This window comes from Mugil cephalus, chromosome 9, assembly GCF_022458985.1.
Source record: "Mugil cephalus isolate CIBA_MC_2020 chromosome 9, CIBA_Mcephalus_1.1, whole genome shotgun sequence".
Taxonomy (NCBI): domain Eukaryota; kingdom Metazoa; phylum Chordata; class Actinopteri; order Mugiliformes; family Mugilidae; genus Mugil; species Mugil cephalus.
In genome coordinates this window covers 13,365,165-13,382,987 of record NC_061778.1, presented here as the reverse complement: position 1 = coordinate 13,382,987, position 17,823 = coordinate 13,365,165, and the positions used below count along the sequence as shown (strand labels likewise).

The window sequence follows — 17,823 nt, the reverse complement described above, 5'->3', positions numbered from 1 at the left end:
TAATTTTTTAAAAAAGATATTCACACAAAAGCTTAACAAAATAACTACAACACAGCTCTAGTGGCGGTAGTGAGATAGTCAGAACGTTCACATGCACATGAAAAAAAAAATTAATGCATGTATACGCTTCGCTCCGACTAAGACACTCAGATAATGCGATTGGAAATTGATTTTCACCAACATGTATACGCCTTAATTGGAGTTAAACTAGACAACAAGTGTGCACATGCTCCATGCTCGCTGCACTGGCGTATGACCCAAGAACAACAACTTGCAACTACGGACAGCATGTATTTTATCTGCACCATAATTAGCACAGACATTACGTACAAGATTAAAAAAGATTTTTTATTGTCCATCCTGTCCCATGAGCGACTCGTTTATTATATGACGTAATAGGTCAACCGGAAAAGAGGTCGCATTTACCCACTGAAAACACACATATCGCCACCTAGAGTGGGGGAGAAGGACATGTTCCTGTCAGTTATTCGATTTTCTTTGTTGCATGTAAACTGGGACAAGGACCGCGTTAAGAAAGTCGCATTTTGAGCACAGCTCAATTAGTGACGCATCAGTCTTGTTACTGAAACTTCTGAATGTGAAAGATGTCGGGCAATTAGCAGCATGATATGTAGGTTCTGAAGGTCGCTAAAATGTTTGTACTCAGATTATGGGTTAGATAAGTACGATTATTTTGTTTAAGGCAAAACACAAAACTGCACAATGACGGAACAGTCAAAACAAAACACATACAACGAGTTAACTGCCACGATTACAGTATTACCTTCATCTTTTATCCTTGTGTTTGCCCATACAAAACCGAGGCTATATAGTAGCTCAATAACTACATCAACACACATCACATGGTCCAATCAGGCCTCCTCAACGCTACCGTGAGAGAGAAGAGACAACAATTGTAAAGTGAAATCAAACAAGACAGTTACTTTCAATGTGGAAGGAAATGTGTCCTTGTCTGAGAAAGAGGAATTCACAAAGCCACATTTGAAGTAATTACCACAAGCTCAAGGCCTACTACAAGACTCCACAGAAGAGTACATTAGCCAAGCAGCTAACTGACAACTAGCTATCATACCTGATTTATGTGGTATGTAATACAGGCATAAGAGCCCCATTCAGTTTTGGGGATTTGTTGCACCATGAGCAGAAAGAGCTGATAAATATCCACTTACACTAAGTTGACCTCGTGCTGGTAAGTTAAGGAGAAAAGAGCACTGCTGTCACATTACTTACATTTCCTTCTTTATTTCGCCAGTGACAGATTGGAAAGACTTAAACTGTAAAGCGTTTGAATACATTATCAGGTAGTCAATGCACGGTTGGAACAATCTGATGCATGTGAACCGTCTTACACTGTAAAAAGCAGACGATGGTTGTGTTATATTTGCAAATAAAACTTCCTGTGAAAGCTGTCCATATCTACAGTAATAGCACCATTCAGCAGACGCCCACAAAGACCTGTGAGGCAGCTTAAAAGTCAAGGTGCTAGGCTGATCATTTCCTTGGTAAACATCAGATATATTCTGCTGCTTTTAACTGTGGTTTAGTAAAACTGCACGGGCGGTCTGATCTAACCAAAGATAGATTTTTTTTTCAATGACCGAACTGTCGATGCTACACAAACGTTAACAGCAACAACCTGCTGGCAATTAACAGATATTAATCAGAAAAGTATTACTTTGAACAGAGGGCCGATTTTTTATTTTATTTTCTGAAAAACGCTATTAAAGAAAAAAACCGTCTATTGGTTGATACGATCTCATTTATTTTCTACTAACAGTCGCTGAAGGATGATAACCACAGCTTGCTCTCATCTGTAACCCAGAGGTCACGGTTAAAAGTAAATAATTGCCATGGTCATGTGGAGAGCTTAATAGACTGCACAGAGAGTGCATTACCTTAACTGTAATAGCTGAGGTTTGTCTAAAGTCGCCAGTCGGTGAAAACAGAGGAATACTGTATGCGGCTGAAGTGGGAGAGGAAACAGTGCAGCAGTGACTAAGCCCATTCTGATAGGAGGTGTTTGCTGTGGTAGCTCTGTATCTTGATGGATACTGACTCCAGGGACTGCAAGGCTGACTGGATATATTAAAGGGTCCCATTTCAAGGGCAATGTTTCCACTGAAAAATATCACCGACACATAGTCATAGCCCACGTGGCCTGACAGTCTAGGAAACCATCACAATATTATTGTTCTATGCCCTAGTGATATGTTAATAATATGCTACTGTATGTACTCTGTTATTAGAACCATATACTTATCACAGCTGCAACTATTTATTTTATTTATTTGACATTTCATAGCTTACACAATTAATTAGGAGAGTAATTAACAAATTACCATCAGAAGAGATAATACTGTGTAGCGGCTGTGTAAAAGAGTTTTAAGCATTACATTTAAATCCCATCTACAGGCCTAAATGATAGTGAGGTAAAAGCACTGATAGTTTTGGAGCTTTTAAACTTTTCTACTAGAGTAACTATGACTACTATGTTTTTCATGTGTGGGTTTTTATTTTTAAAAAATGCAGACTACAGATGATATGTAGATACAGGAGAAACTCTAAAACCAACATGCTAAAATAAAACTTTTTTTTTTCTCTCTCCGAAAACCCGCAGAGAACATTTAATAATCAGTTCCTCAGCTCATTCAATTCTTCAGACCTAGCCATAAAAGTCTGAGCTAGGACCTCTTCCTGGATGAGGCCATTAAATGCGCAGGGAGGGAGAAAGGGAGAAAGAAGGCAGAGTCAGAAAAGGGTGGGATGAGAGGGAGGGGCAGCGCTGGAGCGGGCCTGGGCTTGAATGCTCCATTGAGGTTTGGTGTTTTGATGGAAAACTGTGGCAAAGCTGGGCCAACTGCAGCAACAGTGGCAGCGAGAGACGCTCAGACCAGACCAGACTGTGGAGGGAGAGAAAAAGAAGCTAGAGGAGGGAGGGACGAACCGTCCCGAGGGAGCAGGACTCTGACACACGGCCATTTCTGTAAAGGGGGTCTTCCAAACTGAAGAGGAAGGAAAACAGTGTTTAAGGAACTACACCAGCATGAGCAAGATTCAGAGGAAGCACTTCAGGCTGCTCTCGGTTCTGTTTAGAATCGTCCTGACCACATTTAGGCAAGTGATTAACTCAAAGTGAAATCATAAGCAATTTATTAAAAAAAAAAAAAAAACACTAACATTAACAGGAAACTGATCAAGAAGTTAAGAGTTCGCATGATGCAGCTGCCGTACCCAACTGAAGAATCGCAGCAGACTTAATAAGCCAGGTTTGACCCTGCCTTTTCCCCGCGATACAATGCAGCTGTTGTAACTTGTACTAAGGGAGGCTGAAGTAATACAGAGCCCCTACCAGAGGAAGAGCAGCACAGCTCACAGCACAGGTGTTGTTGGGGCTGGGATAGGTGTGGCCTGTCTGAAACGGCGAGACGATTGGACGGTTTCGGGTGTTGCCCTCCAGGCTGCAAAGATCAGACCGAGGCGTGCCCATTCCAGGAGATGAAATACAACATCACACTCTGCAACACATCCTCAGATGTTAGATTATGCCGGAAAACTTGGCAGAGCCGGAGAGGCTGAGTCTGTGGTGACGGCACAATGTCCTCCGCCGCGTTTGGTGCTGCTGAGTCATGCCGCCGGGCCTGCCAAGTGTCTTATGGTGCTGGCAGCGTCTGCTTTTTCAAGCAGCCAGCCATTCATGCCACCTCTTTAAAACAGGTCTGCGATTCTATCTCAATGGTGTAATGATACAGTCTCTTGAAAAGTCCGATTCCTGCCAGCAGGCAGCCAAGAGGAGAGAATACAAACGCACGGCTTGTTATCTAATCTATGTACCTGAGTCACACAATGCGGGTGCACACAAAAACACACCATGACGTCACTCCTTTCCACTCCCTGCTACCGGGAGAGAAGCCGTCTACACCCACACTTTTTTTAAAAAACCCTTCTGTTCAACGCTCGAGCCTGATGTCAAACACAGGATCGCCAGTCTCGATATGTGACCTTATTAACGCGACCACGCGGCACTGCATACACTGAAATATGGATTTCAAGGAACGCGGGATTAAGTAAGAGCAGGAGACAGAGAGAGGCAGGGCGTTGTAGTTTGTGTGTTTGACAGACAAGACCAATAGCTTTGCAGCTCAAGCTACAGCCTCGGGGGGAAAAACTGTGCCCTTTCTGCCCCAATAAACCTCATCAGGATTCCTGACATGAGGGCCGGGGGATAGACATTTCTTCACGCTATGCTGTCTGCTGTCCTCGAGCACTGGGAAAGGGAAGAAGGTGGTGCTACGCCCTCCACGCTGCTAGTCGCTAGTTGCTAGTCATGAGCCCTGCCACATAAACCTCAGAGCTATGTCTAATCAATGAGCAACTTCTTTGAACTGAGTATTTTGTTTAAGGGTGTTTTCCGAAAGGGTGTCTGGTTGATGAAAGTTAAGAAGTGTTGGTCACAGATACACAGGAAGGAACCTAACCAGACTTTCTGGTGTGACTTTACAGTATATCCTGATCTGAAATAAACATGCAGACGCAGACCTACAGCATGACACTGCATGGATACAGGATCAAAACCTTTACTAAACCCGCAAATCAACAACTATGGCTATAACATTTTACCCCTACCTTAGGGGCAATAGTCTATAGAGCTCATTCCAAAGAGGATCTGGAAGAACCACTATTAGCTTATTAGCTTTTTAGGCTAGGAAGTTAGGTGCAGGTACAAACAGTCGATCAAAGCAGACATCTCCTGAATTGTGCTGATCTGTCGATCAGCGCTTTTTTTTTAATCCTACATGATCATATCGCTGTGAAAGTGTTTGTGTATTTGGATGTTCAGATAAGATGAGATGAAAATTGAAAAGAGCCGCCTGTGTGCCCTTGGAACTCGTCCGTTTTGTTTAGTTTTGTCACATCTGCATCTCTTCTTGTGCACTGGTTAGCTAGGACAGAGCTCTCTTACAGACTCGTTCCGCCGCTGATTCAATTGGCTGAAGAGTAAAAAAAGTACCTGTGTCATTAGTGCGCTGAAAAGCCACTAAATCGAGGGCCACAGATGCACGTGGACACCGGCAAACAGTCGACCGTCACCTTGGTGTGTTAAGGCCCTCAAACGCACCATCTATGGCATTATCCACACTTTTTAGCCAGATGAATGCAAGAGCTAAAATCCCCACTACGCCTCCATATTAAACGGACATTCATTGGCATGAAAGATTAAACACATATAAGATTGTTATGAAAAAGGGGTGATAATTCTCTCTTCCTATCCTTCCAGTCATCCACTTAATATAAATGCCAGTAGGTGATAAAACCTGTGTTCTGACACCCGTTGGCGTGTGTTAGTGTGTCTGAATCAGCAGAAACAGACAGTGTAACATTAATCACAGTGAAGCGGCAGCAGTGGGTCACTGGCCTCTCCTCACAACACAGCTCCTCGCAGAGGAGACAACGCTCAGTTAAGAGCATCCTCACTAAAAGTCCCACGGAACGGGACCCACGAGAGCAGAGACGCCGCTTTTTAACGTCAGTCATCTATTTCCTGCTGTTCCAGACAACAAGTGAGCAGTCATGCACTTCCGACTACAAGCACACGTGTTGAAGCGTCTGCATCATTAATGAGGAAAATATGAGCGAATGTCCACTCCGTAAGCACAGCTCAGAGTTACCATACCATCATGCTTACTTCCCACTGAGGAGCAATGGTGTGATCAGACAAATGATTTGTTCATGTGGGCGGCGAATAACAAATACAACAAATATTACTGATATATTTACAGAACCAATATACTAACAAGTTAACAGCAATAAATTAATTCATCAACACTATCTATCAACACTAGGATATCACTCCCTCTTAAGTGGCAGACTTATCTCAAAGGCAGTAGCCTAGTTTAAGGCCATAAACGCCATACATGGACATGACACTTGGGCAAGACAGCTCTCTCTCTCCATGTCCCCTTTTTCTGCTATTGTTGTGATCCTGTCTTTTGTGGAGTGAAAGTAATGTTTGGGCCCTGAAGCTCTTTTGCCTAACAGGGCAGGACTGTAGAGGGTGTCCACAAGCATCAGCATCACAGAGCTGGGTGATAGACCCCCGACTCCCCCATGCACTCGGGAGCCCCAGCTCAATGCCCAGACTCCACCCACCCTCCAACATCACCATCCCTGGGGCATCGCCTGTTTCTTCCCTCTATGCCTTCTCCATTCCTTTCTCTATAGACGAGCTTAACTTGATTACGATAAGTCAAGAAGAAATCAGGACAGGAGAAAAGGGACTGACCGGTGCAAAGAATGGAATAAAAGATGCGTGTGATTGAAAGTGCGACGAGTAAAGCGCGAAATGGGGCCTGGAAAGAACGAGCGGAGTACGGAGGGAGTTGGTGTGTGCCTGCCAAAGTGACATCCAGGTGTGAGCAATCTTCCAAAGGTCCTCATTTACATTCTATAAATAAACAAAACTAAGAATCGAGCCGGTCATTTGGTGTGGACTTTTGGGGGTTAACATCTTTCAATAATAATAAAGAAAAATCAGGAGCCCAACTTTCTACCATCCGTAAAAAAACCTCAACGGGTTTAAGGAACGGAGAACCTAATGTCGAAAAAATAAATATATCTCGTCTTAAATGCATCGCCGTCGGCTTTAGCTGCAACGGTAAAATAACTCCAGTCCTCGCATGAAGTGCAAACAGCATGGATTAATTAGTAAAGGCCATTAAAACACGGATCACACATAAGACAAGATACGGGACAGCTGTTGCAGTAGCGATTATGGAAAAGCCGTCAGGGTACCAGTGTTACAGATCGGTGAGACTTTCCGGCATGCATCTGTGGGTGGTTGCAGCGACAAGCAGATGATTCTTTAAATAAACATATTCATCTTGCTCAATGCTACCAACTCCAAATACCTCCGTTTAATTGTCGTGATTCGGTTTCTCCATGATTGGTATGCAAGTTAAGCAGACACTCATGTTGACTAAATACCAAAACACAGTTAGAAAACCACTCAGGGTTTCTGGTGAAAATGTTTCGCATTTGGGTCAAAACGATGATGCTCTTTATAAATGTAGGACATTAGAGTTGTGCTTCCTGTTTGTTTGCAATTTTCAGACCACTCTACCACTACATGGCACGGTACCGTAAAGAATTATTTGCTATTTTTTTTTTTTTTTTTAGACATGTTGAATTCTGAATGTGTTTGTTTGAAAAAAGGAGGCCTTTTGGAAACAGGGTTGCAAGAAAGACTTATGTTCATAATTTAACTCCAGCTATTGCATAATTACATCATCATAATGACACTGCCACAGAGTAATCTCTTGCTCAGCAACTGTTTTTGCTTCCTTTGAGCGACATAAAATTGCGAAGCAGTCTTTAAGCTGCCTCTTGGATATGACAGGTTATCTTTTTCTCCTGAAATTTGATATATTTATATTATATTTATATACTCTGTTGTGTGCTGAGTTGGGGCCATTTCTGATCAGAGCTTTTAAATGACTTCTGGGTGTTCGTTTTATTGCCCAGTTCAGAGAAGCTGACACAGCTTCCCCCGGTATCAGCATTGACTAGATGGAGCAGAAGCATGCTGCATTATCAGGGAGGGATGCCAACTACAAGAGACGCATACGAGCAAGACCGAGCTGTCAGGACCACTCATGAAAACGTTTATCGTGAGGAAGCAAACTTCCTTGCAGTAAGGCGAAATTTGAACTCCAGCGCGATGTTACGATCGACCAGCATCGACTTAATTACTTTATTGCTCCATAAAACTTATATTATTTGATAAAAGATATGATGCATGAATGATCATTTAACCATCAAAAGTTAAAATGCCAAACATTTACTAGTCGCAGAATCTCTTATCGGTTTTCCATGTGTCATTTTATTGTTGTACTGTTGTGTTTTTTTATCTGATAGTCAGACAAAATAAACAACCTGAAGGCCTTACTTGTCATTATAACTGACAGAATAATGACAAAATAAACAACTGCCAAACAGGGACAAATGAAGAAGTGCCGTTACATTAGAATAAATTATAGGTAATCAATTAATGACAAACTTATTAGGTGCAACACGGATTCAGTGTAACGCATTTTTTCAGCAATCATGAAGACACACTCGACCCAGCCTCCCTGAACGTACCTGACCCACACTGACAGACATGGGGGGGAATATACAGCGGGCGGCCAGTTTGCTCCCACTGAAGGCTATTGTTTACTATTAGTGATGTCACCAACACCACTTCCCGGGAGGGCCTCAGAGGGGGGGTGGGAAAAAAAACGTGGAGATCAGCAGAACTCTATGACAAAGAGCTAACAGCACACTAAACTGACCCAGCGGCCGGCGGCCCAACCCCAATGGATGCTGAATGCATACTTAACACCAACGTCAACCGAGTGAAAAACAAAATGCACAAAACCACGTATGGAGGGGATGGAAAGCCAGATCAGGGGAATACAGACAGACTTGAGGAGAGAGTTTATTAATCAATAGACTTGACAACATCAGCTATTGCAGTGCACATCCTCAAAAGCTGCTGCATCCTGAACAATAATCTTGACTCCAGGCCAACTCCAATGTTTGTGCGACAGAGGTACAGAGCGAGACACATGCGCGGATGTGACACGGTTTTGCTTTTTTTCTTGTTTGGCCCGCATCTTGATGTACCGGTAGAGTAACAGTTGTGATTTCAAGGGTACCAAACTTGACAAACCAAAACAAACGGATGAAAGAGATAGCCATCCACACTTTCCGCCTAAAGGAAATAGGAATTCTCAAGAAATCTGTGTGGCACTGTCTTAACCCTGCACATGCTGGAGCAAGTGTCACCAAATATATAGTGTGGCATTCTAAAAGAATCTGAAAACTAACAACAATTTAATATTAAATGTTGCACGGCATCGGGAATGCATGCATGGTTTTTACTTATCAACTGCAGTTTCAATCTACTTGTAGGTTTGCATAACCAAACAACCAGAAATATCTGACTATCTACACCAGTTAGCTCAGTAGTGCCACGCACTCTGTCATGGAATACTATGCGGGGGAGAAAAAAAAACACACACACACACACACAATAAAAGCACCACAATAACAGTTGGTGCCAGCCACAGTTGCCATCATTTAAGTGGGGGAGGGGGTCATATAAAATGGGGTTGGGCTTTAGCCTCCAGCTGTAGCCATGAGGATATTTCATATCCCAACCTGTGCCCAATAATCTCCCCTCTATTCTGGGTCTAGTGACCACATTCCAGTGTATTGGCCTGCTCTCTTTGCAGGTATGTGGGACTCAGGTGGGAAGGCTTGACGCAACGCAAAAACTTCACTTCTTGTTTTATAGCCAGGATGCATGAGATCGAGAATAGAAACCTCTTTATTCTCCAGGTAGAAAACCACAGAGCAATTCATTCCTGGACTCGTGCAAGCCAAATATTACTGATGGACTGTGTACCCTCAATCAACCCGGATCCCTGATTAATATTTAGTGCATTCACGTTATTTAGTCATCTGGTCCAACCAGTGAGTTGACAGCTGCCTTATATAAGATGCTTACCTCACGGAGCTAAGCTTTTGTCTAAATCCAGAGATTGTTTTAATAGGTGTCGGAGAAGGTTAGCTTTAAAGGCTTACGGGTAATACTGATGTTAAAAGGTGTACAGGGATCACAGATGACTGTTCTCTGCCACTCAAACAGTAGCAAGCCTTCTCAATCCTTGGACGACTAAGTAGTACTTTATGGTCCGCAGAGAACTCCATTACCCATGCTGAGATCAGCAGAGTTTCCATCAAGATCTGGTGTCCTTCCTTAGTAATTGTATAACACTGTTATTACCCGGGCATTAAGACAAAGCTGTGTTTTACTTGAGCCGTGTAAGATGTGTTGTCATGCGATTGTGGGTCCGTGTTTCCAGATTAATCAACGTCAACAAAACAAAACGCTCTTTCTATACACTTTGAGCAATCAATGTGTGCACAAGACGTGCAAATAACAGGAATATGGAGGTGGTTGCATACTGTACCTGTCAGTGAAGCTGGACTGTGTGTCACTCATTGGGCTTCCGGTTCTAGATTTGCAGCAAATTATATCCTATTAACATTTTCCAGAGTGTGGTGAGGCGATTTCCTGGAGCTTCCTTCTCTGGCATTCGTCCGAAGTAGGCGATGATTTTTTTGGAGAACGGTGCAGAGGATCAATTAACTGTGTGAGGATACTGATGGGCCCCGCTGCAAGGCACGTCCAAACAGTATGCGAAAAACACCACAACCCCCCCACTTAAAAAATGAAATAGCAGCGAGGAATCTACAGTGCAGACCTTAAAAAAATGAATCGGGGCCTCGGTCGTAGTCGTTTGTACAGTCAGATGACGTCCTCCTCCGGCGATATACAATGTTTTGGGCAACAAGAATAAATACTCTTCTCCGGGTGGCACAAGTTGTCGTGCATGTATGAACTCCTCCGATGACTCCTTTTTTTTTGCAATCACATCCCAGTTTTCCGCCGATGTGAAATGTGTAAACAATCCGTGCTCCAATGTAACAGGCACCCTTGGCCCTGCGATGTAGTCCGTCTGCCACCACCCCTCGCTCGGCCTCGGTGCCTTAAATGATCTTTGAAGATGCTGGAAATTCCTACAGTCCCATTTGGTATTCCCTGCTCCCAGAAATGCCTGTCTGCGTCCGTGTCCGTGTCTGTGGGGAAGACTCTCCCGTGACCATGAGAATCGCTCGATGCCGAGAGTTTAAAACGAGCCGTGTTACAAATTTAGCAAATTGAAGCTAACCGGTGATAACACTCAAAAAAACAAAAACAAAACAAAAAAAAAAAACGGTTGAAATAACAGTTTAAAACAAACGCATTTTTCTCGTGAAATGCCTTTCTCGCGACAAGCTGTTGAATCTCGCCAGCTACTAGCTAACAAAACAGATGAGCTCTTTCAGCAAAAAAACTTTGCTTCGTGTGCAAACTAAGCAAACTCCCGTTCGCAACAATGAGCCGGCCCACGACCGAAAAATATACATACACAACACCTCATGTATGTTGGGGCTGGCGTGCGATATGCCTCCGTGTTACGTCCTTCAGGGGAAAGAAAAAAAAGTCTCCTTGAAGGGAAGAAAAATGCCAGCGGAGTGGTTTAGCTCGGCGCTACGCTCCTTGACTCCATGTTTCCAGGATTCAGTGTTTTCTCGGCAGAATTCCCGTGGATGGAAAGAAACCAGGGGCTAGCTATGTGGCCAGCTAACGGGACAGAAAGTAACAAGCCCTCCCCTGGAAACGACGACCGAGAATAACCGTGAAAGGGGCGTAAAACTTTTGCAGAACATCAAACGCAGTTTTCCCCCCGACGCACGGCGTTGTTGTTTTTTTTTTTTTTTTTAAACAAGAATACAACTTGTGTAGAGGTACCACAAAAAAATCCCACTTTCTGCCGCTAGCAACGCCCTAGCCAGCTAGCTGTTGGAGTCCACTAACCACTTCCGCCGGGAGATGGGAAAATTTAGTTTTCAGCATAATGTCAGCGAAGAGCGCTGTAAAACGACACCAAAAAAATGATAACAACAAAGCAACGACTGTTACTTCCGCCACCAGGGATAGCAGTGTAGTATTCGCGTTAGTATTATGTAATTTAAATATACCTGGGTTAGAATGAATGAAAAGAACAACACTTACAATGTTGTTATGCACATTTGACCGGCAGATAAGTCGATTAATCGTTCACTCGATCAACCAAAAAACTTAAATAGTTGTTTAAAGTTTTTTTTTTTTTTTTTTTAAGAGGCAAATGTCAAGTCACTGGTTAAAACTCACATAATGTAAAGATTCACATACACGTACATGTAACTTACAAGTTACAAATTTTTAGTCTTCACTAATTGAGTATTTAAAGATATCATCATGGACCTATGTGATGGACACTGTTTGTATGGTCTACTTTACAGACTAAATTATTATTATAAAAGCCCTCATGCATATAAGCCTTATAGCATAATTGCCTAAGTCATATTTGGACGTTTTCAGAAAACACAGCGAGCACATTGGTATTTTTATTGATATTGTAAATCATTTAGGCATATTTATGCTCTTAGGTTAACGTTATTAGACTATTAGTAACTAATCAATATCCCGACTGGTGATCATTTGACTACTAAACACACTGCTCTGTCCAAAAGCAAAATATTTCATATTTAGAAGATCAACTGATTAGTTGACTGATATAATAAGTTTTAGTTTAGACAAAGCAGTTATTTGTTTAAAACAGTTGCCATGCAAAAAAGAAAGAAAAAAAAGTGTTACTCAAATGTGAGGGTTTGCATTTTTTTGTTGCCGTCTTCACTAATTGAATATCTTAAAATATTTGAAGATGTCATCACTTATCTTGAAACTTGACGGACACAATTTGTTTACCCTTTATAGACCAAATTATTAATTAAGAAAGTAACTGTGAAAATAAACCTCCATGTAAACACATATATACTAACATAACTGATCATTCGACTGTGCTCTGTCTAAGAGTAAGAGACTTTATATTTGGTAGTTTATTGATTAGTCGAGTGACAGAAAATAATCAGTTGAAACAAATCAGTTACTTGTTTAAGACAGTTGTCAACTCATAAAGGACAAGCATTATTTCATACCAGTTGTAAACAAGGACGCGCCTCATTAACTTGGCAACTGTGTTTTTCTATGGCTCTCTGCCTGTATATGCTTGGTCTGTGACAAAACAGTGGTGTGATGTATTCATTACTTACTGTCCAGTCCGTAATGTACACCCTTATTATCATGAACTCTTCTTAACTCACTCATAAAGAAAACCTGGAAAAAAAGGCAAGTAGTCTATTAAAAGAAAACACGCTCTCTGTACGTGTGTGAAACACAACATACAGAGATACACAAGTATCTTAAGGCTTTCGTCCATGCATTTATTCTGCTGGAAAACCATGTGAAAACCATTGCAGAGTCAGCGTATGTAAGCCCTAAAAGCACGAACGAGTTTATTCAATCAATATTCACTGACTGCATTAGTAACCCTTTGAGTACATGTTAGGATGTGGTTAATTATGTGTTATACATTATCTTTAACTATCTAATTATTTGTACATGTTCACACATATGTGTGATACTCTTCTTTATCCATCTTGTCACCCAATCAATAGCAGCACCAGTACTCTCAGAGTACTAGTTCAATTACATACAGTATCATACACTATATTAAACTTATAAACTATTCCACTACTACTACTCTGACACTACAAGAACGGTCTAATTCATGCTTATGATACAAAATAAACTAAATCAAACTAACCTACCTAATGTTTCTGTCACTATTTCACACTGATGATATATATGTTTTTCTTTTCTTCTTTTCATTTGAGAATTACCAAAGGACCCTACCCATGTCTCCTCAGTGAACATTTATATACAATTGATATAGCACCATCGTGTGGTCAGCTTGGGTAACTTCAGCCTCAATCCAATCATTCATCTGCCCATCTACTGATTGAAATACAACTAATCCTTTAGATATTTTTGTTGTTGAACAAAACAAACTGACAACATATCACAGTTTTATTTCACTTTAGACTGGGATTACAAAGGTGAATCATGAGACCCCAAACTGATTTTTACACTTTATAGTACTGTACAAGACGAAAAAAACAAACAAGAACGGGGAAAGTACATTCAGACAGCTAAGGCACACACCAGTTAATGTTGTACTTTCTTGGATATAATAGTAATGCATACAGAGACTCCTGACAGCAGCAGCCAGGTAAACACACTCCAGGAGAGCAACACATCACATGTATGTGAAGTAAAACTATAAACATGAACAGCTGATACTAATAAGAACATAAAAACCTAGCAGTTTGGTAACTCATTATGTTCTTCACAGAAGCCTACATTCACCTCAAAGAGCGTAGAGCATCTCAAAAACACAAATGGAGAAGAACTGACAACTGATTGGCACAATGTATAATAGCTCACTACAAATGTAATTGCCTGACAAATCTCTGTGAGACTGAAACATTCACCAAACACTTTATTAAATTCAATTAATTTGGAGCTATCTGCACAAAGGACAAACGTTTGTCGAGAACATTAATCTTGTGGAGTCATGTTCAAACATTTGCTGAAATCAGACACTTCAAAATAACACAAAAAGTAAAAATTCATTACCACCGTCAAACCATGTAATTGACTAGTTCCTCTTCATGAATCCTTCTATGTGACGGAGATAAAATGAATCACGTGTATTGTGGGACTCTGTAATTGGATTTCAGACAAAAGGGAAAAAAATATTAGAAGTACAATGAACTTGACTAAATAAAGAAATTAAACGCGTCACACACACTTCTCCGAAATTCATTCCAACTTTCTGATATTTTCTAATTTCCCTGAGTAGACCTTTAAAATCTGCTCACATACAACAACAAAAAAGGATTACATGGAAACCAATAAAATCTTTCTGAAATTAATGAAAATGTTTCACAGGGAGCAAAGGCTGAGTAAACTGTTTCTTTCCCAACTTCCCTTTGGAGCAACACCACCACATATGACTAGGCCACAGTTCACTGCAACTGAAAGCAACATCTGTTCATGTGTTTATAGAAAGTGCTTTGGTTTTTGTTGACAAACTACATCTGTGTTGTTTGTTAACGGTACCTTTTACGTAAAAATGCAATAAAAAATGAATTTCTTTAAAATGCACACGTATCGGACCTTACAAATAGGTAGGTACTATATTAAAAAAACCTCTTTAATCTCAGGTTAACAAAGAGAACTTGTTTTCTTCTGCACGTTAGATAGTGCGTCCAAAGTAAACAGATTTCCTTTAGAGACATGCAGTCCAATCATTCCTTCTTCAATTCATGGCCATTAGCTGCTACAATCTCTTGGTGGCCTCTCTTCTGTTTTTGCCAGCTTTTACTCTTCCGTATGGTGAACCGAACAATGTCCACCATGAAGACCCAGGATAGCGCGTACATGGCCACTCCTCCACACTTGATGAAGAATCTGGGTCTCGGGGAGATCAGCTCACAGTACAGCATTGTGCCTCCCACGAAGACTCGCATCAGCACGAACAGCAGCACAAACAGGACGTCCACAACGTCCCCCAGCACAGTGCCGTAGCGTCCCGTCTGTTTGAGAAACCAGCGTGCCTGCAGGAGGGGGTTGGTGATTTCGCTGCCAAAGAGCACTGCGCACGACTCGATGCCAGACTCCCCCAACCACAGGGTCAGCAGGATTCCCAAGATGCTCATGGTGTGGTGGGCTAGCATAACGGGTCCCTCTGTGCGGAAATACACGCACCACGCCATATCGAAAATGAAGTAGCCCAGGCTCACCAACATGGCGCTTATCTGCAGGGGGGTGTTCTTGGTACCTGGCGTCCACAAAACAGAAACTTTAATTAACATTGTTTTTTTTTTAACAAAAGCAAAAACAATCATGCACACACTATAATAAAAATAATTGGCATATGATATGAGATTTGACATGATGTTAAACAATCTGCAGCTGAAAATGACTGTTCAATCAAGAAACAATTGATTAGCCAGAGAATTTGTTTTTTTGTTTTTATTTAAACCAAAACATCACCTTGTTCCAACATCTGGGCAGATTAGTCACTAGTGAAAATATTAGTTAACTGCAGCCTTGAGGTAATGCTTAAGTTACAGCAAAATATTTAAGAGATATAGAAGTTGTAGACTAGCATCCACTTTGTATGTGTGCATTCTTGTGGCAGTATCATTTAACCGATCAGAGGGTAGGTGTCCTACCTGGATAAGTGAAGGGCCAGGGTCCATCCACGTAGCCTATGTACCCCGTGATGCATACTGCAAGGATGCCATGTACCAGAGTGACAAGGCGGCAGTTCCATTCGTTGCTCCTTGACCCGTTAACATTGCACAAAATGAAGTAGAAAGACACCCAGCAGGAGAGGCACAGGAGTGCACAGGCCACAATTACAACCATCTTCCTTTCTGAAGAAAACAAAACAAATGCAAAAGTAAAATAAAAATAAAACAGCTAGTCCAACTCGTTGATACTCATTTAAGCCAACTTCAAATCACATTGCACGGCAGGAGAAAAATGCAAAGGAGGGACATGTTGCCCTGTAATATCGCTTACAGTAGAAAGAGACAGAATTACCATCCAGGGACTGTGCACCCTTTGTAAGTGACCAACAATTAGCCTTTGCTTGAACTATAATAGCACTATAGTTGGCCGGCTGAGGGTCTGGTGGGGTGAGGGGGACGTCTCTTCTTCTGTTGTGACGTTTGTACAAGGAGGTGAGACCACGCAAACGGACAGGCCCAACCTCAGGGGACTGGAACGAGGCGATTCTCAAAGACTTCAAGCTTGTTTCGAAACTGGATGAGAGGTTAGTGGGTGCTGGGTTTCAGACTGTTCCCGTGAGGGGGAAAGAATCTTGCAGTGGTCATGAAATGACAAGTGCCCTTTGAAAACATAAATTCATGAATCAATCCAAAATCTAACGTTTTCTTGGTATTTATGCAGAGAAAAACTAAAAGATGTACAGAAGCATGGGATATAAGATATCATTTACAGATTGGGTTCCTTTACGAAGGTTGTGACTTGTCAGTCACTTGTGAAAGTTACACTCACTTGCCATTTTATTAGGTACACAGATGTATTCTAATAAAACAGCCCTGCACTACATAGCTTCATGAAAGTTGTGGTATTCAGCAATTGTTTAAAATAAGAGTTGTTTGTGTTTGGAAACTGCAACTTGTAGTATTATTGAATTTCTATTTTGAATCAGCAGGCTAGGCTAAAAACACTTTTGAGTTGAATTTAATACAGTTCAGCATTACCACCAAATATATTCTCCAAAATGACCACATTTCTCACGCAGCTTCAACGTAAACTGACCATGATAAAGCTCAGGCGTAAGTTAGTGCTCTTATCATACAATGCGTTTAGTAGAGTAGGCTGCCTGATGTTTGATAATGATATAAATGAAAAAGGGCAGAGTTAAATGAAGTTAATTTGCTGAGGCTGTTTTCTTTTTAAACGATGAAAGCTAAAGAAGATTTCTAGACGAACATTGCTAGTGCAACAATTACGTTCCCATGGAAACCCTGAAAAGGAATCGGCAGTTAGCTGTTTTTAACTGCACGGTTTTTATTCCCCTTTGCTTAAAATATATAATATACACCGTAACCCCACTAGCAGCAGATGATGACGACGATGTTGGTGGTTTACTCAAAAGGCAGCAGCTTATCCCTCGGTTAAAAGGATGCTGTCAGTCACAACAGGCTAACTGGCCAGTTAGCTGGGTCAGATAGCAAGCTAAAAGGCTAACAACGCATTTTGTTGGGCGATAACACGCTCACAAACGTAGTAAAAAAATATATAATTTACCTCGACAGTACACATATGGCCGTCTTTCCGTTTACATCCTGTCTACGTGTGTGTGTTTTTGCCGTGTCCTCTGAAGATATGTTTCTGGAAGAAGGTTTGTTGCTGCTATTTGTTGTCCTTTAACTGAACAACTCTCCTCAGCATCCTTGGACTCCGGTTAATTATTATTAGTTGCTGTACATGCAAACGTAGCAACAAGCTAGTAGTGCGACACAGCCTTGCTACGGTTGTGTTAGACTGAACTATACCGTAGTTACAGAATATGCTGGTCCTATTATATATTTAACAGCAAAAAAAAAGCATATGTCTATCTTTCTTAATGTCTTCCCAAAGCAATGGGAGGAGGGCTGTTTAATATTTCTTTGTGGATTGGCGACACCATGTGGCCAATGACATGTATTACACATATTCCAGCAGAGGGA

At 41.5% G+C, this 17,823-nt stretch overlaps 2 protein-coding genes across 6 annotated transcripts in view; both read right to left on the bottom strand.

Annotated features, from left to right (window-relative positions):
- Window positions 1–11,500, bottom strand: part of arhgef12a (Rho guanine nucleotide exchange factor (GEF) 12a) — a 33,736-nt gene extending 22,236 nt beyond the window's left edge. For 2 of the 3 annotated variants that reach the window (XM_047593987.1, XM_047593989.1), the window contains exon 1: window positions 10,035–11,498. In XM_047593987.1, the coding sequence (XP_047449943.1) occupies window positions 10,035–10,066 (32 nt within the window). In that variant the 5' untranslated portion in view covers window positions 10,067–11,498. Of the gene's footprint in view, window positions 1–10,034 lie in introns of all 3 variants that reach the window. The other variant, XM_047593988.1, reaches the window with a different exon arrangement.
- Window positions 11,501–13,565: 2,065 nt separating this feature from the next.
- tlcd5a (TLC domain containing 5a) lies at window positions 13,566–17,751 on the bottom strand. 3 transcript variants are annotated; one of them, XM_047594091.1, is made up of 4 exons: window positions 17,402–17,751; window positions 16,145–16,473; window positions 15,793–15,996; window positions 13,566–15,395 (listed from the first exon to the last, which is right to left on the bottom strand). In XM_047594091.1, exons 3-4 carry the CDS (start codon window positions 15,986–15,988, stop codon window positions 14,863–14,865), a joined length of 729 nt encoding a protein of 242 aa, XP_047450047.1. In that variant the 5' UTR covers window positions 15,989–15,996; window positions 16,145–16,473; window positions 17,402–17,751; the 3' UTR covers window positions 13,566–14,862. The 3 variants fall into 3 exon arrangements, with proteins under 3 accessions (XP_047450047.1, XP_047450046.1, XP_047450045.1); XM_047594090.1 differs by having other exon boundaries at window positions 16,166–16,473; XM_047594089.1 differs by lacking the exon at window positions 16,145–16,473.
- Between the last annotated feature and the right edge of the window lie 72 nt (window positions 17,752–17,823).

Excerpts from the sequence above, each read along its gene's own strand:
- tlcd5a (XM_047594091.1), bottom strand. The coding sequence starts at position 15,988 with ATGGTTGTAATTGTGGCCTGTGCACTCCTGTGCCTCTCCTGCTGGGTG. Across the intron at positions 15,396-15,792 it reads CTGGCCCTTCACTTATCCAG|GTACCAAGAACACCCCCCTG; the intron begins GTAGGACACCTA and ends TGTGGACGCCAG.